The sequence below is a fragment of the Mustelus asterias genome, chromosome 2, assembly GCF_964213995.1.
Source record: "Mustelus asterias chromosome 2, sMusAst1.hap1.1, whole genome shotgun sequence".
Lineage (NCBI taxonomy): Eukaryota > Metazoa > Chordata > Chondrichthyes > Carcharhiniformes > Triakidae > Mustelus > Mustelus asterias.
The window spans coordinates 27,040,869-27,065,494 of NC_135802.1; the positions used below are offsets into that span (position 1 = coordinate 27,040,869).

Genomic DNA, 24,626 nt, shown 5'->3' on the forward strand with positions numbered 1-24,626 from the left:
GCCAACAGCAACTCCAATTACCAGTGATGGAACTGTGCTACAGTGCGTCCAGGACTTCACTTACCTCAGGAGCCTTATTAGCAATGACAATGGTGCTAAGAAAGACATCAAGGCCCAGCTGAATAAAGCTAGAAGTGTATTTAGCAGACTTTGAATCATCTGGAAGTCCAAGCAATACAGTCTTAGGACCAAAATCAGACTGTAACCTAATGGGTATCAATAAAGATATCAGGAAAGCTTGATTAAAAAAACTAACTCTGCGTCAGCAGGGTGTGCATTGAAGAACAAGCACAGGAACTGATTGGACAGTGGCTGTTGCTATGCCGTGAGCAGATAGTGACTGAACATAGACCCCTGCGTGTCATGCTCTTGAGAGAAATACGACCCCCTGAGAGAGGCATGACTCTCTGAGCATTCGTGACCAAAAACGCTGCGATTGATTACTGCCTGTCCTGTGAATACATGACTGGGTACATGATCATTGCTAGCAAGATCTGTATAAGAAGGAGAGACAAAGAGACATTGGCAGCAGTAACCTGCATGACAAAGCACCGCAGAAGAAGCAGCAAGACCCCGAGTCCAGGACTCGTAGACACCCAAACAGGACATGGGGAGGGAGTCTGATCACCTCACCTTGACATAGATAGTGTCCAAGTCCAAATTGAGAGTTTGGATATTTTTGTGAAGCTTTTGAATACTTTGTGTAGAACAAAGTAGGCCAGAGGTTAGATACTTTGTGTATAATGAAATAAGACAGAGCTTGAATACATTGCGTGTAGCAAAGTTGATATATTTTGTAGTGGAGTTTTGGTACTTTTGTGGTAACTGGGTAAGGTACAATAAAGGAGATTGTTGCACAATAATTTGGCAGTTTGAGTGTCTTTGTCCATAACATCAGTTGACCCTGTATGCAAGGGACCAAGAAAACTCTGTAACAGCAATATCAAGTCAGTCCTGCCGTTTGAATCGGAATCCTGTAGGGTAGACATGGGCAAGGTCCTTTCATAACAGTTGTCTAAGTAAGATCTGTAATATCTACTGGTGAAATAAAATTTCCAATGAAGTTCTGTACAAGAAGACTGGTTGCTACAGCATTGACTTTAATATTAAGAAGTGCCGGATGATATGGCTCAGACGTGTCCCAGGAGTGAATACCAAAGATTGCTCTAAGGTTGTACCAGCTGGGAAACGTAAACAGGGTAGCACAGTGGTTAGCACTACTGCTTCACAGCTCCAGGGACCTGTGTTCGATTCCTGGCTTGGGTCGCTGTCTGTGTGGAGTTTGCACATTCTCCTCGTGTCTGCGTGGGTTTCCTCCGGGTGCTCCGGTTTCCTCCCACAGTCCAAAGATGTGCAGGTTAGGTTGATTGGCCATGCTAAAATTGTCCCTTAGTATCCTGAGATGCGTAGATTAGAGGGATTAGCGGGTAAATGTGTAGGGATATGGGGATAGGGCCTGGGTGAGATTGTGGTCAGTGCAGACTCGATGGATCAGATGGCCTCTTTCTGCACTACAGGGTTCCTATGATTCGATGATTCTAGGGTAGGTCAAAAACAACATGGTGTCAGACTGTGGTGACTGAACTGGAAGAGATGGGGCTTATATGGGGCGAGGCACAAGCCACAGCACAAGACAGGGCTCAATGGAAGAATACTGTTGCAGACTAGCAACCCACTCGGGACTAGGAGGATGAGACCTCCTTAACGAAAAGGTAAGTATCACCCGAGTAATGTGGCAAAGAGCACTTTTTGATTGGTTAGCCACATCATAGAATCCATATAGTGCAGGAAGAGACCACCTGGCCCATCGAATCTATACTGACCCTCGAAAGAGCATTCTTTCAACCCTCCACACCCCCCCTCCCACCCCCCCAAGCAACCCCACAAACACATGCACCTAGCATAGTCAATCCACCTAACCCGCAAATCTTTGGAATGTGGGAGGAAACCCGAGCGCCCAGAGGAAACCCACACAGACACGAGGAGAACATGCAAACTCTGCCCAGACAGTGACCCAAGCCAGGAATCGAACCCGGGGCCCTGGTGCTGCGAGGCAGCAGTGCTAACCAACGTGTCAGCAGGCCATCCCTTGATCCTATTTTACCAGAAACCATGGAAGGGCACTGATGATGATATCTTTTGGAGGATAATTCAGATAGTATTTTTTTTAAGCAATGAATTTAACATGCTGGTCTCTCCATAAATCCCCCGTGCCCAAAATGGGAAGTAAATTGGAGGAAAATTCAGCCCAATTACTACATTGAAACAGAAAAATAAATGTTAGGATAACTGCATAACTATTTCCTGTTTGCTAGGTTGACATGAATGAACATTAAAGGAACTCGGAACCCAAGAGAAGGTAACTATTAGTCTAAACATTTCGTACCTATTTTTATTTTCATGCAAGAATAAGAGATTCCTTATTTGGAAAAAAAATTGACTCCACCAACATGACAATGGCTGAACAGACTAGCAGACCAATGAACTGTCTCAACATTTCCAATCTCTTCATCTAATACCTTTTGATTCGAGAGTAGATTTCCCATAGCATTACTCATTGTAAGTCAAAGCATTTGATGCTTTAAGGACAGAAATGTTATATACCAAGTACCCCATTAATGTACTATTCTGCTACTAATGTGGACCTGTGCTTAAATTTCTCTCTCCATGTAAAGCCACAAAGTCTAATTGCTGTAAATAAGCACACCCAGAGGCCAATTCCAGCCAAACTGCCAAGCACATTTTCCTTTTGTTTTAAAGATGCTACTTGTGTGTCATCTGCCAAGCTGGGAAATGCTGCTATTGTGTGTGCATATTTAAGCCATTCAGTTCATGTACAACAAATTATAATGTGATTGTGGTACTAAGTCCAAAACAACGTGTATTAGAGAATCATCCATGGTATCATTCATGGCAAATTTAATAATATATTGCTTTATTCGAAAGGAATTATATAAATGAAATGTAGGAAGGTAATGATAGAGGAGACTGAGAACACTGACAAAGAAAACATACCTTGGCGGGAAGTAACAAGGAGCATTTCCCAGGGATGTGCACTGGGACCTCAGCATTTCACCACGCTTATCAATTACTTGGATGAAGGTATGGAGAGTTGTCTATCCAAGATGACGTTAAGTTTATAGACACAGTAAGATAGGAGCAGGAAGTTACAGAGGGGGATAGCGCATTAATTAGGTGGGTAAAATTGTGGCAAATGGGGTTCCAATGTGAGGAAGAGTAAGATGATTAATTTTGGACTCAAGGAAGACAAAACAGAATATGTTCTCAATGGTGAGAACCTAGGATTGTGGAGGGTCAAAGATTTGGGTGGCAATGTACACAAATTACAAAAAGCTAGTGGACAAGTTCAAAATGTGGTCAACAAGGTTAATTAAAATTTGGCCTCAATAAAAAGGGGCTGAAATACATAAGGGAAGAAGTTATGGCTTGATTGCACAAATCCAAGGTAAGATCCCATTTAGAATCTGGGTTCCCTGTTTTGAACACTGTACCTGAGGATGGATATAATGGATTTGGAAGTGGTGCAATGCAGATTCACCAGAATGAAACGGGGGCTTAAAGAGTTATGTTAGGGGACAGGTCACATAAACCTCAGTTGTATGCCCTTGACTTTAGAACAGGCTGGTCCAATACGTGGTGTGTGAACTGCGTATTGCATGAAAAAACCCCCAATGTGGCCCCCGGAAGCAGCTTTCAAAGATGCTGGAAGATTCTGAAAGAAACCGTTCCTCCAATCACAAGCCCTTTCTCTCCCACCCATCAGTGAGCCTATCAGCAGCAAAAGTGAGGGAGAGAAGCAATCTATGATTGGAGGAGCAGCACAGGCTCACTCACAGTTTCAGGATTCCTATTCACCCACAAAGAACACCATCAAATCACCCACAAAGGCGGCTGAGTAATGATCTAAAGGAGAAGTTCAAAATGCCAAAAGGATTTGATAGCGTAGATATGATTTCCTCTGGTGGGGTGGTTGTGGTGGGTGGGGGTGTGCCCAGAACACAAGGCTACGATTTTACATTTAGAAATTTGGGCCAGTCAAGAGGAAAATCAGAAAGTACAAAGCGCTGAGAAAAGCTGAAACTCACTAATCCAGAGGAATAAGGATGCTGAGTCAATTGAAAGTTTCACTAATGAAAACGTTAGTTTCTGTTAGCAAAGGTTATCAAGAGATGTGGATCCAACGTGGTAAATGGAATTGAGGTACAGATTGGCATCAACTGATTTAATAGTGGATCAGGCTCAACGGGCTGACTGGCCTACTCCTGCGCCAACACACATTATCATGTAGCTAAGGTCTCTTTGATACGGCAAAGTCAGCCCAACTGTTGTCGAACCACAGCACAGGACAGCACAGGAGAGCACTCGGCCCATTGTGTCTGTGCTTGCTCTTTCGAGAGCAATTAGAAACTCATGTCCCTGTTCTTCCAACCCCATATCTCTGTATCTGCCCCAACTCCAAAATCTAATTTCCCCCTTGCAACTTGAAATGGTCACTCCTTTGTGCCACCAAGCATTGCAATGTTGCAACCAAACAATGTATGGGGAGTTTCTCAAACTCGATTAAATTTCTTCCTTGCTTCAGTGGAAACAGTTCCGTTATCTCAGGTCTCTTCTCATAACCATTACCTCCCACCCCTGCCATCAGCTTGACGAATCAATGCTGAATACTCTCTAGTGCTTCCATAAAACGACACATGATACTTTAATTCTGGTTTGCTACAGTCCCCTGAACGATGATCCGGTTATTGGTTTAAATGGGATAAAACTGGATGATGAATTTAAAAATTGCAGAGATTTGGGGGTTCAGGTAAATAACATATTAAAAGCTGCACATAAAGTGGATAAGGCCATTAAAAAAATCTGAACTTATATATAACCTCAGTAAGGTTGAAGTATTATGTGTAGTTTTGGTCTCCACACTAGCGGAAGAATGTTGATGCAATGCAGAGGGTACTGTGCAGATTCACTAGGAAATATCCGTGGCGAGATTTTGTGGCCACGCTCAGCCCAATGTCAGAAAATCCCACCCGAGGTCAACGGACATTTGCTTGGTCCATGTCCCACCCACTACAATTCCCATGGCAGGAGGGATGGGAAAATTCCATCCCTAGTGTGAGAAAAGGGGAAAAGGGAACACAAAAGAAAAACTTTTGGGGTTGGTCTTGATTAGAACAGAAGAAATAGCAATGCGATTGAAAAATAATGTTCAAACATATGAAGGGTTAGGTTTTCAATGATTCAGGGGTCCGGGACAGGTGACAAAGACACAATATTAACAGCACAAGAGTTAGGGCAGGGAGCAGGAAAACTTTTTTTTTTTTAACCATTACACGGAGGATTGTGAACTTTTGGAATGCATTACTAAAGCTAGTGATTGAAGTGGTGGCTATGGGGGTGAAACTCAACTCTGGCATGGCTGCAACACCAGCCACAGAATAGTGGCTGCCGCAAACACTACCCCTGCAATACACACTGCTGGCTTACCATTCCACTAAATGCACCCCCAATAAAGTTAACTTTCCCTCTACATGTCAAAATCTAAGTTTAGGTTAAATAGGAGGAAAGAGGAATAATAGGAAAAAGATGGGCAGGTGGGAATAGTGTGGAGGGTAAACACCAACTGGCTGAACTGAATGTCTTATTTCTGTCATGTGATTTCTATCTAATATTGTACTTTTGCAATTTATTCTCCTATTCATAAAACTCAAAATGTTATTAACTCTTGCTTTTATTTTATAGTTTTATCCACCTGCAATCTCATTTTCGGGAAATTATATATTTGAACCCTTGGATCCAACAGTTCATCCCTATCCTTTAGTGACTTCCATTAACTGTATTCTCCAATTCCTTCTACTACCTCCCAAAATGTATTATTTAACACACCCACAATAAATTGTGTTCTACACTGGTCTCCCTATTCTATTAGCCTGTCTCTCTTAGTCAGTTACATTTTTTGCCGAACTATATTAAGTCTCATCAGCAAATTTTGCGATCCTGTTCCCTATGTCCAAGTGTAGATGGCCTATATGTACAAAGATCAGAAGCAGACATAGCACTGAGGTACAAGAGTTCAATCCCTTCTACAATTCAAGTATTTAGCTTCTTTGTTTCCCAGCTGTCAGCATAGATTCCATCCATGTCAACACCTTTTACTCATTTCTTTATGTGCCACTCTCAGGGTACACCTCCTGAAAATGCATATAACACCACACTGGCTGCAATTCCTTTATCTATTCAATATGTCACCTCTTCAAAAATAAACTTCTACATTTATCATCTGGCCATCTTTGGTTTTAATTAACCCATGCTGGCTGCCTTTGGCTATTTCTCGTTTACCTAATTTGCTCGTTACTTGCATCTTCGTGAAAGCTGATAGCACAGAAAGTGGCCATGGCCATTCGGCCCATCAGCCTGTGCCAGCTCTTTGAAAGAGTTATGCAATTCGTCCCACTCCTCTTATTTTTACCCCATATTGTTCTGAATTTTGACTTCAAATACTTACCCAATTTTCTTTTGAAAGTTATTGATTCTGATTTCACTATCCGCATTCCAGATCACAATGACTCACGAAGTAAAAAGATGTCTCTTCTCTCTGCCCTTTAAACTGATTACTGGCCCGTCTGCCAGGGGATGCAATGCATTCCCTTACTTACTCCATAAATAGTTCACAACTTTGAACGCCTCCACTAAATTTCCCCTTAACCTTCTCAGCTCCAAGGTGAACAATCCCAGCTTCTCCAGTCTTTCCACGTAACTGATATCCCTCAACCCTTGAATTATGGATCCTATGAATTTACTCCCAATTGACACTTACATAAACTGGTGTGTAGTTATTCTGTTCTTCACTCTCCTCTGCAACAAAGATGTCACATTGGCTATTCTCCAGTTCGGCAGCATAGTTTACATATTTATGAAGAATTCAGAAATTGTGCCCAAAACCTGTGCCATCTTCTCTCTGACTGATTACTGCAGGATCAAGACTTGAGTTCTATTATTTTTATAGAACCAGTTCGAAAACACAGCCTCGGTTTAATCAGAGTTTTGATGGTTTGGTGAAAGAATTTAGCAGGATTAATGTCAACCAGGAGTTTAATTGGTCTTCAGTTTGCAAATAAACATACAACAAAAAAAATATGGTTTGCCCTTTTGTTTTGGCAAACAAGTTAGAGATCATATGTTAAATCAGAAGGTACAGACATTCTAACTCCCGAATTACTGAAGTGATTTCTGTTGGTGGGGGTATTTTCCATGAAGTGCAAAATACTGTACTGGCTTTGTTCAAAAAAAAACATATAGTGGTGCGCCAATCGGCTACAAGAAATTTGACTAGAATAATTTGCCGATATTTGTGACACAAAGTGTGACGCGACAGACAAGAAATGTGCACACACATACCATTTTTATTATTAAAGCTAGCAGATCTCCCATGGCGTTGCTCACGGTGAGTCGGAGGAAACGTTGTTTTATCTCCTGTAACGTACAATACATTATCAGGGCCACTATCTGATGGCGACTAAATAACTCAAAATTGTGTCTATATTAAACAGTATTGTGGGAGCATTCATGTATTTTTGGGTTTCCATAATGATTGTGTAAAAAGTATATATATCTGTGTCCTTGACTACATTTTGTTTGTATTTGCTCTTGCCTCTTACCTGTTTTTAAAAATATCCCACGCTACAGTACAAAGTTCTGTGGAAGAAGATCCATCTTGCATGGATTGTGTGTATCTTGGTTGGTGTTTGATAACGTTGGCATAGTGAACTTAGCCTCTGGGAGGCTGAGACAGGTGGGATGGGGTCAGCTAGGGACAGATGAACATGGTAATGGGGAACGCAGGGATTGCTTTAAGGGGAGAGGATCTTTCTGGGTGGAGGTGTACTTAAACAGTGGAACCTTGTGTCCAAATATGTTGAATGAGAGTTCTGCTTTTGTTATTCTTTCATGGGATGTGGGTGTCGCTGGCTGGGCCAGCAAGGCCCATCCCTGATTGCCCTTAAATTTTTTTTAAAATTCTAGGTCCAACCAAGGGAGAGTATTCTCTGATACCCATTGACTTCAGTTTTGGGGTTCCTTGATGCCGCACTTGGTCAAATGCTGCTTGGTGTCAAGGGCAGTCATTCTCACCTCACCTCTGGCATTCAGCTCTTTTGCCCATGTTTGAACCAAGGCTGCAATGAGACCAGGAGCTGAGTAACTCTGGCAGAATCCAAACTGAGCGTCCATGAGCAGGCTATTGCTGAGTAAATGCCACTTGATAGCTCAGTTGATGACCCCGTCCATCACTTTACTGATGATCGAGTGACTTGCTAGGCCACTGCAGAGGACATTTAAGAGTCAACCACATTGCTGTGAGGCTGGACATTTCCTTCCCTAAAGGACAGAAGTGAATCAGATGGATATTTACAACAATTGATGATGGTTGTCATGGTCACCATGACTGAGACAAGATTAATATTCCAGATGCACTATTGAATTTAAATTCCTCCAGCTCTTGTGGTGGGATTTGAGCCCATATCTCCAAAGCATTAGAGCCTGAGCCTCTGAATTGCTAGTCCAGTGACATCACGACACCATCATCTCCCCCATTGTCAAAGGTGATGATGGAATCCGATTGGGATGGAAAACCACTGGGGAGAGTTGCAAGATATAGGAGTGCAAGAGGTGTCAGGTAACTTGGGAACAGTAGGAGAAAAATGGTAAGTTTTTTAAAAAATTCATTTATGGGACGTGGGCATTGCTGGCTAGGCCAGCAATTATTGCCCATTCCTAATTGCCCTCGAGAAGGTGGTGGTGAGCTAACTACTTGCACTGCTGCAGTCCATGTGATGTAGGTATACCCACAGTGCTGTTAGGGAGGAAGTTCCAGGATTCTGACCCAGTGGCAGTGAAGGAAAAGTGATATATTTCCAAGTCAAGATGGTGTGTGACTCGGAGGGGAACTTCCAGGTGGTGGTGTTCCCAGGTATCTGTTGCCCTTGTCCTTCTAGACAGTAGTGGTCATGAGTTTGGAAGATGCTGTCTAAGAAGACTTGGTGAGTTTCTGTAGGGCATCTTGTAAATGGTACACACTGTAAATTGGGGGTGGAGAGATTGAATGTTTGTGGAAGGGGTACGAATCAAATGGGCTGCTTTGTCCTGGATGGCGCCGAGCTTCTTGAGTGTTATTGGAGCTGCACTTATCCAGGCAAGTGGAGAATATTCCGTCACACTCCTGACTTATGTCTTGTGGATGGTGGATAGGCTTTGGGGACAGAATAATGCAACAGGATGGTCTAGCGTTGGTGTTCGGGAATGGTGACGGCAGTCTTTGGATCATGGGCGAAGTCATCTGGGTTTGGGACACTATAAGGGGAATTTTCCCATCCCACCCGCCTTGGGAATCAGAGTGGGCAGGGAGTGGACCATACAAAGGTCCATTGACCTTGGGAGGGATTTTCCAGTTTTGGGGCGAGTGCAGCCAGAAAATCCCGCTCGGTGTCTGAATTTTGACTGGTATGGTGTTGGAATCTGGCACTGATGAGGAGATTATAGCCTTGGTGCAGAGGGAGCAGAGATCGTGGGTATGAGGATCTTGGAACTGAGAAGGGCATATGGAAAGAATGGAAAAGTGATCTCAAGTGAAGGGGCAAGCAGGGATTGAGAAAAGGTATGAATGCTACAGACATGGGAGCAGGAAGGTTAGAAGAGGGCAGTTGCAGCAGTGAGCTCAGGAACACTTTTGATTAAAATAAACATAGCCCAATATGGATTTTAACTAATGTTTTTTCACCTCAATGTTTAAAAAAAAGCAATTTGAAAATTTTACATTCCCTGCACCCCATCCAACTGAGAAAGCTGGACTTCCAGAGTGACCAGGAAGTAATTTAATACTTGAGTGGCCCTGTTGACTATTTTACAACAGCACTAACCCACCTGAATCTGTTTGCCTGGGATTAGAGTTAGGAACCAACGGCCATCTCTGCATCCGATCAGATAGGATTGCATTAGTGAGTGGAAATAAAGACTCATGGTTATGATAACTGAGCCCTAGATTTTCTTTGAGGATTCTTAGCATTTTATCATGTTTAGTACCTGTATGCTCTGGCAATCAGCAAGCAGATGTGTTATAGGTGGACAGACGCCATCACAAGTTCTTTATTTCCATGCTATTAGTAAGCAAGTGAGCTGATGGCTTGTAACAGAGCTAAGGGTGACAAGGTGGATCAGCATCATCATGAATTGTTCTTTAGTTGATCGTGATACTATAGACTATCTGCCTGCAGCGATTCAGTCATAGTTTGCATTCTATGTCAGATAATGCTGCAGTAGATATATATCCAATTAATTAGATCTCTGTGGTATAGTGCTCAAGATCCATAATATTTGTCAGACTGATAAATGAGGACTGAATAGCTCTGACGAAGAGACTTCCAGACTCAAAACGTTGACTCTATTCTCTCTCCACAGGTGCTGTCCGACCTGCTGAGGCTTTCCAGCATTTTCAGTTTTTGTTTCAGATTCCAGCATCCGCAGTAATTTGCTTTATCTGAATAGCTGTGTGTTCACTGTCTGTTTTCATGACAGGTAGAAGGAAGTTACATACCTGCCTAACTAGTTTCCCAAATGGTAAAGACTTCAATGAAAAAGAAAATCGGGCCAAGTGTAAAATGGGCAAATTTGTCATGGCCCGTTATGCTCCATCCACACGCATTGGATTTCATAACCCAATGTGTTTAAAGGCTCTATTTCCCAAACGGGCTGTCAAGATGTTTCCTCTCCTTACACTGCACTAGCATTCCCACATATTCACTTCCCTCCCCTAACCCCCCACCAACAGAGTCAAGATTAATTAATCTTTGTGGATAAAAAGGAAGTTCGTTAATTACAAAACAAAAGATTTAGATATAGTAGTCAGTTGAGAATGAAATACGATAAGCTATGGAGAGCAAGTAGGAAACAGGGATTAGACTGGGTAATTGTGTGAACAAAAACACCTAAGAAGACTTGATAAACACTTCAATGAATAAACAAAAAGCCCGTGCCCATGTTGTAAGATTCTACAAGTTTGAATATGCATGATCAAGAATGAATTACATGTCAAATTAAACAAGCTTTATTTGGGCACAAAGGACAAGTGTGTACAGTTTTAAGGTCATGCAAGATTGTTACCTGGAAAAGCTATTACACATTAGAGAAGAAAACATGAATATTGAACTTATAAAACGTCATTCAACCAATCCAGATCATTCAGTCATCTGGATCTTGACCAAAAATAAATGTTTCATCTTTTTTCTACCCTGAACTTAATTCTCATTACTCTTCCCCTGAATCAGCGCGTGACAGACTTGTCTCCAAGTGGGAGAAAATTTCACAAATTATCTCATTTTGAAGAAATTACTCCACCCATCAAGATTAGTTTGTGGCTTCCTCACCAGATAATCATGTCTCTTCTCCTCAGTCTGTACAAAAACCGAAGAACAGTCAAGAATGAGAAAACCGTATTCCATAAGGCTAACACTTTTCACATTTACTGCGCTTTAAATAAATATCTCCACTAATTTGTGAGGGAGTAATCATACTGAACAAAATGTTCCGAATATCTGTTTTACTTTGGCATTTCTGTGTTTCAAATGTTATGTTATCTCATACTGTCTTTTTCCATTTCCACTTATTATTCTGGTTGTACTTTAGATACCATTTAATCTACCCTTGATGTACCCCACCCCACCACACCCCATCTTACTTACAGAATGAAAATCTTGAGACACTCTCATTTTATTTCTTAGCGTGTCCCTTTTATAACTAGGATTAAGTCACGCGCTGTCCCTCTGCACATCATGGGGACATAAGATATAGGAGCGGTGACTGACCATTTTAAGCCTGCCCCACCATTAAATAAGATCATGGCTGATCTTCTACCTCAATTCCATCTTCCCTCCCTAGTTCCATATCCTTTAATTCATTTAGTATGCAAAAATCTATCAACCTCTGTCTTGAATATACTGAGCATCCTTAACGGGTATGGAATTCCAAAGATTCATAACACTTTCATTAAAGAAATCTCTCCTCATTTTAGTCCTAAATGGCTAACTCCTCACTCTGAGACTGTGACCCCATGTTCTCGTTCCCCAATACGGGAAACATCTTCTCAGCACCCACCCTGTCAAGTCCCTTAAGAATTTTACATGTCCCTATTCAATCACCTCATTCTTCTAAACTCTGGGGAATATATGTCCAGTCATCTTAACCTCTCCTCAAAAAAAAATCCTCTCATCCCAGGTGGGATCCCTGTGAACCTGAAATGCACACCCTCCAGGGCAAGTATGCCTATCCTAAAGTAAAGAGATTAAAACTGCACAGAACACTCCAGGTGTAGTTTCACTAATTCTCTTTATAATTATCGTAAGACTTTTTTTACTCCGATTCCAGTCCCTTTTGAACAGAAGCTAACATGCCATTTGCCTTCCTAACATTTTGCTGTACCTGTATGTTATCTGTCTGTGATTCACATACAAAGCCACACAGATCCCTCTGTACATCAATTTCCCATTCGCTCCCAATTCAAAAAATAACCTGCTTTTTTACTTTTCTGCCCAAAATGGGTAATTTCAGGTTTTACATCACAGAATCGTTACTGTACAGAAGGCAGTCTTTTGGCTCATCATGTCTGCATCGGCTCTCCAAACGAGAATCATGGCTTAGTGCCATTCTCCTGCCTTTTCCCTGTACCCCTGCACATTATTTCTATTCAAGTAATCACCTAATGCCCTCAAGTGCCTCAGTTGAACCTGCCTCCGCCGCACTACCAGGCAGCGCATTCCGGACCACTTGCTGTGTGAAAAAGTATTTTTTCACATCACCTTTGCTTCTTTTGCAAATCACTTTAAACCTATGCCCTCTCGTTCTTGATCTTTTCATGAGTGGGAACAGTTTCTCCGTCTACTCTGTCCAGCCCCCTCATGATTTTGAGCATCTCCTATCAAATCTTTTCTCAGCTTTCTTCTCTCCAAGGAGAACAGTCTCAACAAGAATGGTTCCAGGGATGAGAAACTTGGATAGATTGGAGTTTTGCACTGTTCAATATCATGAGGGGGCAAAACAGAGTAGATAGGGACAATATGTGTCCCCTTCGTAAAAGTTGTTATTTTCCAGTCCTTTGTAACTGTTCTTGAATCTAAGGAGTTTTGGAAACAAGTGCATTCACTATCTCTGCAGCTACCTCTTTACAAACCCACAATGCAGGGCCCAGAGCTCCAAGGGATTTGTCAGCACTCAGTCCCATTAGTTTCTCAAGTCTTATTTATTTAAGTTCCTGATTCTTGCTAGGCCCTGGTGTCTTGTTACTTCTGGAATGACTTTGCACCTTCTGCCATGAAGGCAGATACACAAGTATTTGGTTAATATCTCTACTATTTCCTGAGTCCCCATTATAATTTCACCTGTCTCCTGGGGCTTTTGTGCCTCAAAGGAATGTACATTTGTTGTAAACTATGCATTTTTTTTCTTTAAATACCAGCCATTGCTTGTCTACCATCATATGTCGGTGCAAGCTTGGAGGGTAGAAGGGTCTGTTCCTTTGCTGTAATTTTCTTTGTTCTTTATATCATTTAAAACACTTTTGGTTGAGGAAGAAGGAAGACATATCGGCAATGCTATTTTGGAAAGTGGCATCATCTTATCATTTAATGTTATTTTCCAATCAACCACCAATAAGCTTATTTCCACATTTTTAAAATTGCTTTTGCTATTTTAGTCCCGATGTAATTAATTAATATAAAATTACAACACATAAAATAATTAATCTCAAACTGTGCAGGAATCTGTTTCATTGTGCTTGAATATATGCAGTTACTGTTTATGGTATGTGTACATAATATAGGGGTAGCCTGCATTGTTTAATATACACTGAGTGAGGTTCTTTCTCGCTTGTCTGTACCTGTCACACAGCAATGCTGAGTTGTGTATGCCTGGACTGAGAAGGCATCGAGTGTGCCTCCACTGAGGACACATACGTTAGCAGGGTTGCAGCAAGATAGCCTGAGGGCAGGAAAATGGCAGAAGGCTGAGAAAGGCTGGGCAAGGAAAGCATTGATGCCAAATAATTGCTACCAAATAAACCTGTTGGACTTTAACCTGGTGTTGTTAAACTTCTTACAAGGAAAGCATTAACAGCAAGTTTCACTATGTTCAAGAAAAATGGGAGAAGCTATGGAACGGTGCAACGGTGAGAGAGCTTGGTAACAGTTGGTAAGTACACAGCTGTACAATTAAAAAAAAAAAATTCTGATCTTGGGAGTTGTGGTTACTTTACGTGGCAGTTAAAAGCACTTTGCTACATTTAAAATGGAATAATTTCCAGACATCATTTTGCATCAGATTAGTTAATAATGTATTTATAACACTTCTATCCCAGTGGGACACGAGCAGTATGTGGGAAACAGATGGTGTGTAATTATGGTCCAATCTTTTGTAGATCAGTTGTGAGAGCTTAATTTTCCACAAACTGAAACCAAATGCAGTAATAATGCGACAAAGCAAGAGACTGACATTGCAGTAGGCATTACACTGCAACTTCACAGCAAGGGTAAACCAGTGCTAACTGTTGTCACCCACCTCAGCTAAACTGTCTGAAATCCAGAACACAAGTGTTTGCCCGAAATGATGAGCAATGCTCATGGAATGAATAAGTTGTTCCAAAATATAGCAGCTCTGATCCAAAAAGTGGTAGAAGATTAAAACTTGCATTTAAAACTGCAGTATCCCATAGCCTACATTTTTTAACGCTTGGCAACAAATGAGAAATTCTTGCCTGAGACACTATTTTGTTTCAAACTACACCTATATTTTTTAAAATAAAAGATGTAATATTCTTCCAGCATGAAGCAGCCTAGAAAAATTCTGGGTTCCTAGACAGGGGTCCTGGATCTCTGACTGATTTAACATCCTAGGTGTGTGCCCCCCCCCCCCCCCAAACTCTCCTCGACCTCTGTGAATCAAGGCTAAGTTCATACACAAAATTCCTTGGCCATCCTCTCGGTCTTGTTAATCATGGAACCAAGATCATGCCGTGCAGAAAAGGAAGGTTCACAAAGCCCTCAAATTGTGCAAGAAATTAGAAAAGTTCGCTCTGACTCCCCCCCTCCACCCCCACTCAACCAAGACACAAGGAGTAAATATGACTCTGAAGAAATATATGTTTAGTAATTTCCTGCTAGTGAGTGCACAGGTTTAGGACGGCAGGATCAGCCTCAGGTGCGGTGCACCCTATTGCAGAACAGCCTTTCAAACATTCACTGGGTTCACACAGAAAGAATGGACACCAGGCTGCTGCTTTCTCCCAAACATAGGACCAGGTTTTATAGCTTGAAACAAATAATGCTCTGGTGCAAACATGGATGAATAACTTTGCAGTTGCATCTATCAATAAAGAACATGTTAGGAGGCCAGAAGAACCTCAGTTGAAGGTACATTAATCGAGGCTCCGGAGGTCAACACATTAAGTTTTCTAATATGCAGAACTTCATTAGGCTGCAATTAGCTCCATTTTACTGTATAGCCCGTGCTGGAAGAGTACAGTTTTCTTAAATTCTGACTTCTCCTATATTCATTTCTGGGGAAGTTACTTGCTATCAAGTGCACAGCTAGTTCATTACATATAGTTTAATCAGCTATGCTCTTGTTCATACGACTGCAGCCAATAAGCTTGTAATCATTTGGAGCAACACCTCCACTCAAGTGATGTTTAATGATTCTACAGAAAATGTAAACAACGTTTTCCAACTTGCTTGTTGACACATATTTTAGTTATTGCCACATTAAGAAATTTCAGGCAAGCTTCTTGTTGAACAGAAGTAACTATAAATATGCCACAAAGGGTCATCCAGACTCGAAACGGTGGCTCTATTCTCTCTCTACAGATGCTGTCAGACCTGCTGAGATTTTCCAGCATTTTCTGTTTTTGTTTCAGGTTCTGCGGTGATTTGCTTTTATATAAAAATGTGGCGTTGTTTTCAAATTGTTTATAAAAATACAGTAAAATATCCCAAAGAGGGAGAATGTTTTGTGTGTTTTAAATTACGTCAGATAATCCCAGAAAACTAATGCAATTTTAAGAAATACAAAGATGAAGGATAATTTAAGGCGGCAATTTGAAATTAGTGGCCATCTCTCTTGCAAATCGATGTTGCAAAGCTGATAACAAAGATGTTAATTTGGCGCAGTAATGTCTAGTCATACTTCCAGCCAATAATCATACAAATAACATTCTTCTCATCTCTGTCAAATTCAAATTTTCCCACACCAGAGCTGTGCAGAGAACTGACGAGTCAATTTTTCAGGTGCTCAAACAAAGGGTCTGATGAAGAATCTATAATTGCGACATTAATCTCTCTACAGATGCTGACTGATCCACTTGAGTGTTTCAGGCATCTTCTGTTTTTGCCTCAGACTTCAACAAACAGTTGCAGCTTTTATGCTTCAAGTTTTGTTACCTTCACTTTTTAGGCAGGGGGCCGGGGTTGGGGGGGGGGGGGGGGGAGGTGGCTGTGGTGCTGTAACAGTGCCTTATTCATCATGTACAGGAATTTTAGCCAGAGGGGGAAAAAAAACATTCTCAGAACAAAGAGAATTAAATTTTGGATTTGATGATAAACTTGAGGTCCAGGAAAGAAAGCTGCAACAATTCACAATAGATGCAGTGTAGAAATAATGCAAAGAGGGGAACAGTGGAAGACTAAAGAAAGCAGGATAAGACATACCAATGTTACTCAATCTAGTGGACGGAGTCTGAACCCAGGCTGTAGGCCTATCTCCTCTTGTTTTGTCATCTAGTAGCGAGCTCATTAATTTTCAGCACCAACTTTTCCTGTTGCAGCTTTCCTGCATTTACAGTCTTGATTAACCAATTTCCTGATTTTAACATTTTTATAACTTAGTGATTTTCATATAAGGGCAGCATGGAGACAAAACGGTTAGCACTGCTGCCTCACAGCGCCAGGGACCCAGGTTCGATTCCCGGCTTGGGTCACTGTCTGTGTCGAGTTTGCATGTTTTCCCCATGTCTGCGTGGGTTTCCTCCGGGTTCTCCGGTTTCCCCCCACAGTCCGAAAGACATGCTGGTTAGGTGCATTGGCCATGCTAAATTCTCCCTCAATGTATCCGAACTGGCACTGGAGCGTGACGACTAGGGGATTTTCACAGTAACTTCATTGCAGTGTTAACGTAAGCCTACTTGTGACACTAATATATAAATAAACTTACATCTTCCACCATTTTCTTTTTATCACTTTTAGATTTTCAACAGAACCTCTTTGCATATGCTCTTAAACCTTTAATCCTTTTCTCCATGCCACCCCTCGCCCCTCTGCCACCCCCTACTTATATTTTGTTCAGCTGCATTAAAACAGATTTTTATTTTCCATTTCCAGTCTGACAGATAATCTAAACTCAAAATGTTAAGCAGTCTTTTCTTGCAAATGCTGACGAAGCTGTGTTTCCTGTTTTTACTACTCTTAAATTAGTCCCTTTGGGAAGTTAATAACTGGAATCGAGAAAATAATAATGTTAAAGATGATCGGAGTCAGATTAGGTCATTGACTGGCGGTGACCTTCTCCTACTGGTGAGTAGTGACTTGGATAATTAATTTCCGCATATTCTAAAGTGACTTTTTAAAATCTGTACTTCGACGGTTGTGACCAAAGAATAGAGTATTTACTGTGCTTTACAAAACAAAGGTCTTACCTTTCTCGTAAGGGGCACTTCAATAGGAACAGGAACTACCTCTGCCAACAGACAACCATAAAACGCAACCATAAAAGCCGCAGGGTCATTGTTTGGAAAAACAAGAGCCACCTAAAGGTAAATATTAAAGACAGCTTAAAATACTGCAAAATAGCAAATTCAAATAACTTCTAAAAAGTGGATCGTCAGTCTACCCCAGGTAATTTAGAATGTGCTTTAGCAAATGTGAAATGCAAAAGAATTTTAAAAGTGTGCATTTATAAAGTAACTTTCATATACTCATGAAAAAATTTCACCGTTGAAATGAAATAGTTCTGAAGTATTTCACTCTTGTAATACTGGAAAGTGGTAAATGACTAGGTAATCTGTTTCTATGGTACTGTTTGAGAGGTTGGCAAGACATCAGAGAACTCAAGTTATTTTTCAATAGTGCAGAGAGATTTTTTAAAAAAATATTCTTTCATGGGATGTGGGCGTCACTGACTCAGCCTGCATTTGTTGCCCATTACTAATTGCCTTTGAGGTGCTGGTGGTGAGCTACCTTCCTGAACCACTGCCATCCAGCTAGTGCCAGTACACCCTAATCATAGAAGTTTAACGTCTCAGCTTTTTAACAATGTTAAGCGTTAGGCTATGGACATCATGGCGTGGTTGACATGTATTGCATGTGTTGCCCTTGAAAAAGTGCCTTTTGACCTGTTACAGTCCACATGGTGAAAATACTTCCATAATAATTTTAGGTGAGAGTTCCAAGGTTTTGACCCAGCAACCATGAAGAAGCAGCAATATCTGATCAAGTCAGGACAATGTGAAACTTGGAAGGGAATGGTATGCTCATGTACCTACTACTCTTGTCCTCCTAGGTGCTGGGGGTCCGCGAGTTTCAGAAATGTTGGGTAAATTGCTTTGGCACATTCTATGGAAGGTGCACACTGCAGCCACAGTCTGCCAGTGACAGATTGCAATGGATGTTTAAGGTGGTCGACTGGGCTACTGACTGAGTAGACAGTTCTGTCCTGGATAGTGTCAAGATTCTTCAGTGCTCTTACCGCTGTAGTCATCATGACAGAGGAGTGTATCCCATCACATTCCTGAAAATGGGATGTGGTTTTACCTTGTGGGCAGTGGGAGGAAGTTGGGAGATGAGTCAATCATGACAGAACACCCAGTCTCTGACCTGCTCTCATAATTATGGTGTTTATGTAGGTGGACTAATTGAGTTTTGGGCCAAGTGCAACCCACCCAGGATGCTGCTTTGATTTATTATCGTCACACATATTAGCAGACAGTGAAAAGTATTGTTTCTTGTGCGCTATACAGACAAAGCATACCGTTCATATAGAGTGAAAGGAGAGAGTGCAGAATGTAGTGTTACAGTCAGAGCTAGGGTGTAGAGAAAGATCAACTTAGTGCGAGGTAGGTCCATTCAAAAGTCTGATGACAGCAGGGAAGAAGCTGTTCTTGGGTCGGTTGGTACGTGACCTCAGACTTTTGTATCTTTTTCCCAACGGAAGAAGGTGGAAGAGAGAATATCTAGGGTGCGTGGGGTCCTTAATTATGCTGACTGCTTTTCCAAGGCAACAGGAAAGTAGAGGATTTGACGCTGATGATGCCATTGGATGTCATGGGGAGGTGACTGGACTCTCTCTAGTTGGAGGCAGTCATTGCTTGGCATTTGTGTAATGTGAATGTTACTTGTACTTATCATCCCAAGCCTGGATGTTGTCTAGGTCTTGCAATGTGTTTGTCAGGACTGTCTCATTATCTGTGGAACTGGGGATGAAACTGAATGTTGTGCAATCATCAACCGTTCCTTCCACTTGCCCAAAGTTGGATGCAATGTTGTGAAAGTCCCTTTAACTGTAAGCTACAGCATTTTATGACTACATTTCATTCTAAGTAAGGGGTAAGACAGGGTCCGAATCTGAGGAGACTGGTCACAAGTCTTCTTTGTCAAATGAGTCTCCTGGATGTGTCTCACAACTTGTTAGTGTACACCTTCAAAGCCATTGTCATCTTACTAGTATCATCTGTTTCTTCCATTGGAGGGATGATGTCCCCCATCTACATCGGGTGAAGCTGATGATAGCCTTACTTAGTTTACATTGCCAGCTGAGACAAGGTATGATGGTATACCCACTGGTGTGTACATGACAAATTACTTGGAAGCATAAGAAAGAGCTAAGGACACATTCATGTTCTCAGAGGTAGAGAAGAGGAGCAGTTGTGTAGTCAGATACTGAAAAGGTGTGAAAAAAAGCAGGGTAGTTGTGATGGGTGACTTTAACATCCCCCATATTGACTGGGGCACCCTTCCAGCTAGGGGCTCAGATAGAAACCATAGAAACCCTATCGTGCAGAAGGATGCCATTCGGCCCATCGAGTCTGCACTGACAACAATCCCACCCTGGCCCTATCCTCTGCTAATGCCTCTAACCTATCACATCCCGGGACACTAAGGGTTAATTTAGCATATCCAATCAATCTGATCTGCACATCTTTGGACTGTGGGAGGAAGCCGGAACACCCAGAGGAAACCCACGCAAACACGGGGAGAATATGCAAACTCCACACAGATGGTGACCCAGGCCGAGAATCGAACCCCAGCCCCTGGAGCTGTGGGGCAGCAGTGCTAACCACTGTGCCACCCTGATTGGCTGAAGAGCAATTTGTCATATGTATCCAGGGGGGCTTTTTGATACAGTATGTTGACAATCCAACTAGGGAGGGGACCATACTAGACTTGGTATTGGGGAATGAGCCAGGCCAGGTGATCAATGTTTCAGTGGGGGAGCATTTTGGACTTAGTGACCATAACTCCATAAGATTATGGGTGGTCATGGATAAGGACAAGAGTAGCCCTCAGGTGAGGGTACTTAATTGGGCGAGGACCAATTACATCCAAATTAGACAGGAACTGGAGAATATGGATTGGGAGCTGCTGTTTGAGGGCAAATCCATGTCTGGATGTGGGAGGCTTTTGAAGGCCAGTTGACTGAAGTGCAGGACAGGCATGTCCCTGCAAAAATGAAGGATAGAAATGGCAGGATTCGGGAACCATGGATGACAAGGGAAATTGTAAGCTTAGTCAAAAGGAAAAAGTATACGATAAGTCTCGGAATCTAAAAACTGACAAAGCCCTCGAGTATAGTGAAAGTAGGAAGGATCTTAAATGCGGAATTAGGAGGGTTAAAAGGGGCTTGTCTTTAGCAAACAGGGTCAAGGAGAATCCCAAGGCTTTTTATACATTTATTAGGACTAAGAGGGTAGCAAAAGAAAGAGTAGGCCCACTCAAGGACAATGGAGGGAGGTTATGTGTGCAGCCACTGGAAGTGGGTGAGATCCTTAATGAGTACTTTGTATCAGTATTCACCAAAAAGGACATGATGGACATTGACGCCAGGGATGGGTGTGTGAACGCTCTAGAAAATGTCAATATATCGAAGGAGGTAGTGTTGGGTATCCTAAATTGCATTAAGGTAGACAAGAATCCAAGCCGAATGGGATCTATCTCAGGTTACTGCAGGAGGCAAAGGGAGAAATAGCTGGGGCCTTAACTGATATCTCCACATCCTCTTTGACCACAGGTGAGGTTCCAGAGGACTGGAGAATAGCCAATGTTTTTCCCTTGTTTAAGAAAGGAAGCAGGGATAATCCAGGAAATTATAGGCCAGCAAGCCTGACGTCAGTGGTGGGGAAGCTTTTGGAGAAGATATTGAGGGACAGGATATGTGCACATTTGGAAGAAAATGGACTAGTTAGTGACAGGCAGCATGGTTTTGTAGGGGAAAGGTCATGTCTCACAACTCGATTGAGTTTTTTGAAGAGATGACAAAGATAATTGATGAGGGAAGGGCTGTGGATGTATGTTATACGGACTTCAGTAAGGCATTTGACAAAGTCCCACATAGCAGACTGGTACAAAAAGAAAAATCACAGGGATTCAGGGTGGGCTGGCTAGATGGATATAGAACTGGCTTGGTTCTACAGAAAAGAGAGTAGCGGTGGAAGGGAGTTTTTCAGAATGAGTACTGGATCAGTGCTAGGACCTCTGTTGTTTGTAGTATATATAAATGATCTGGAGGAAAGTGGGAAGAGTCTTATTAGTAAGTGTGCAGATGACACGAAGATTGATGGAGTTGCCGTTAGTGCTGGGGATTGTCAGAGTATGCAACAGGATATAAATAGATTGGAAACTAAATGACAGATGGAATTTAATCCAGACAAATGTGAGGCGATGCATTTTGGAGGATCAAATTTAGGTGTGAATTATGCTGTAAATGGCAGAACCCTTAGGAACATTAACATAGAGGGATCTGGACGTACAGGTCCACAGTTCCCTGAAAGTGGCAACACAGGTGGCCAAGGTGATTCAGAAGGCATACGGCATGCTTGCCTTCATCAGCTGGGGCATTGAGTACAAGAGTTGGGAAATCATGTTGCAGATATATGAAACCTTGTTTAGACCGCATTTGGAGTAGTGAATCATAGAATCCCTGCAGCGCAGAAAGAGGCCATTCGGCTCATCGAGTCTGCACCGACCACATGTTCAATGGCCCCTTATTGCCAGGCAGATCAGCAGGGTAAACATGTGGAGTTACGGGGATAGGGCCTGGGTGGGATTGTTGTCAGTACAGGCTTGATGGGCCGATTGGCCTATTTATGCACTGTAGGGATTCTATGATTCTGTGTTTGGGCACTCCACTGAATTTGCTCACCACCCCCGTTTGTGAAGTAGTTAATCACAGTCTTCGACTTCCCTCTTCGAAATTTAAGGTTGTGTGTTCTTGTGAACTTTGCTGAGTATACTGGCATTATTACACACTTCAGCATCTTGAATACACTTCAGCTATTTATTCCATTGCTAGGTTCACAAAATATAAAAATCACAAAACAATTCAAACAGTTAGAAAAGTGACACATTCGACTGTGACATGCGTGCTCCATGCTCACCCTATCGCCAGGCCTGACCATCGGTTCTTGTTTGGTGCCTAGTTTATGTAGGATATTGTACGCCACTTTCATACTCCTTGTCCACAGCTTCCCTGTTGATAAAAAGCAATGCCAATAATTTTGATTATTCAAAGGAAAAGCCAAAAATAAGCCTTGCACTTTTGTGTTTCTTACGCCAATTTAACTGAATCAATGCCACACGCTACAGAAAACTGGATGGTACATTTGCAATCCACGTCAAAAATTCAAAACAATAAACCCACGCAAGAACACTAGCAGACCATGCAATAAGAGTAGAGAAAGGAAACAGGACTTCCCATTCTTACAGATAGTGTACACCTGAAAAAGCAGATTGCCCTTCCATTGTTTAAAAAAAAGACTTTGTCCTCTTAAAGCATATTCACTGCTTTAAATATATACAGTAAGAAGTCTCACAACACCAGGTTAAAGTCCAACAGGTTTATTTGGTAGCAAATACCATAAACTTTCGGAGCAGAGCTCCTTCGTCAGATGGAGTGGATATCTGTTCTCAAACAGTGCACAGACACAGAAATCAAATTACAGAATACTGATTAGAATGCAAATCTCTACAGCCAGCCAGGTCTTAAATGTACAGACAATGTGGATGGAGGGAGCATTCAACACAGGTTAAAGAGATGTGTATTGTCTCCAGACAGAACAGCTTGTGAAATTCTGCAAGTCCAGGAGGCAAGCTGTGGGGGTTACTGATAATGTGACATAAATCCAACATCCCGGTTTAGGCCATCCTCATGTGTGCGGAACTTGGCTATCAGTTTCTGCTCAGCGACTCTGCGCTGTCGTGTGTTGTGAAGGCCGCCTTGGAGAACGCTTACCTGAAGGTCCAAGGCTGAATGCCCGTGACTGCTGAAGTGCTCCCCCACAGGAAGAGAACAGTCTTGCCTGGTGATTGTCGAGCGGTGTTCATTCATCCGTTGTCATAGCGTCTGCATGGTTTCCCCAATGTACCATGCCTCGGGACATCCTTTCTTGCAGCGTATCAGGTAGACAACGTTGGCCGAGTTGCAAGAGTAGGTACCGTGTACCTGGTAGATGGTGTTCTCACGTGAGATGATGGCATCCGTGTCGATGATCTGGCACGTCTTGCAGAGGTTGCTGTGGCAGGATTGTGTGGTGTCGTGGTCACTGTTCTCCTGAAGGCTGGGTAGTTTGCTGCGGACAATGGTCTGTTTGAGGATGCGTGGTTGTTTGAAGGCAAGAAGTGGGGGTGTGGGGATGGCCTTGGCGAGATGTTCGTCTTCATCAATGACATGTTGAAGGCTCCGGAGGAGATGCCATAGCTTCTCCGCTCCGGGGAAGTACTGGACGATGAAGGGTACTCTGTCCACTGTGTCCCGTGTTTGTCTTCTGAGGAGGTCGGTGCGGTTTTTCGCTGTGGCGCGTCGGAACTGTTAATCGATGAGTCGAGCGCCATATCCTGTTCTTATGAGGGCATCTTTCAGCGTCTGGAGGTGTCTGTTGCGACCCTCCTCATCCGAGCAGATCCTGTGTATTCGGAGGGCTTGTCCGTAGGGGATGGCTTCTTTTACCTCTTTAGGGTGGAAGCTGGAGAAGTGGAGCATCATGAGGTTATCCGTGGGCTTGCGGTACAGTGAGGTGCTGAGGTGACCGTCCTTAATGGAGATGCGTGTGTCCAAGAATGCAACCGATTCCGGAGAGTAGTCCATGGTGAGTCTGATGGTGGGATGGAACTTGTTGATGTCATCATATAGTTAATTTCAGTGATTGCTCACCATGACTCCAAAGGAAGAAAATGTCATCGATGTATCTAGTGTATAGCATCGGTTGAAGGTCCTGTGCGGTGAAGAAGTCTTGTTCGAGCCTGTGCATGAAGATGTTGGCATATTGAGGTGCGAATTTTGTCCCCATGGCTGTTCCGTGTGTCTGGATG

At 42.4% G+C, this 24,626-nt stretch overlaps 1 protein-coding gene across 1 annotated transcript in view; it reads right to left on the bottom strand.

The window, feature by feature from the left end:
• The window catches only part of LOC144506541 (disco-interacting protein 2 homolog C-like), a 581,001-nt gene that overhangs the window by 175,153 nt on the left and 381,222 nt on the right, over window positions 1-24,626 (bottom strand). Inside the window, exons 9-10 of the mRNA XM_078232798.1 lie at window positions 22,697-22,788; window positions 17,744-17,854 (exon numbers count right to left, since the gene is read on the bottom strand). Of these exons, the coding sequence (XP_078088924.1) occupies window positions 17,744-17,854; window positions 22,697-22,788 (203 nt within the window). The remainder of the gene's footprint in view (window positions 1-17,743; window positions 17,855-22,696; window positions 22,789-24,626) is intronic.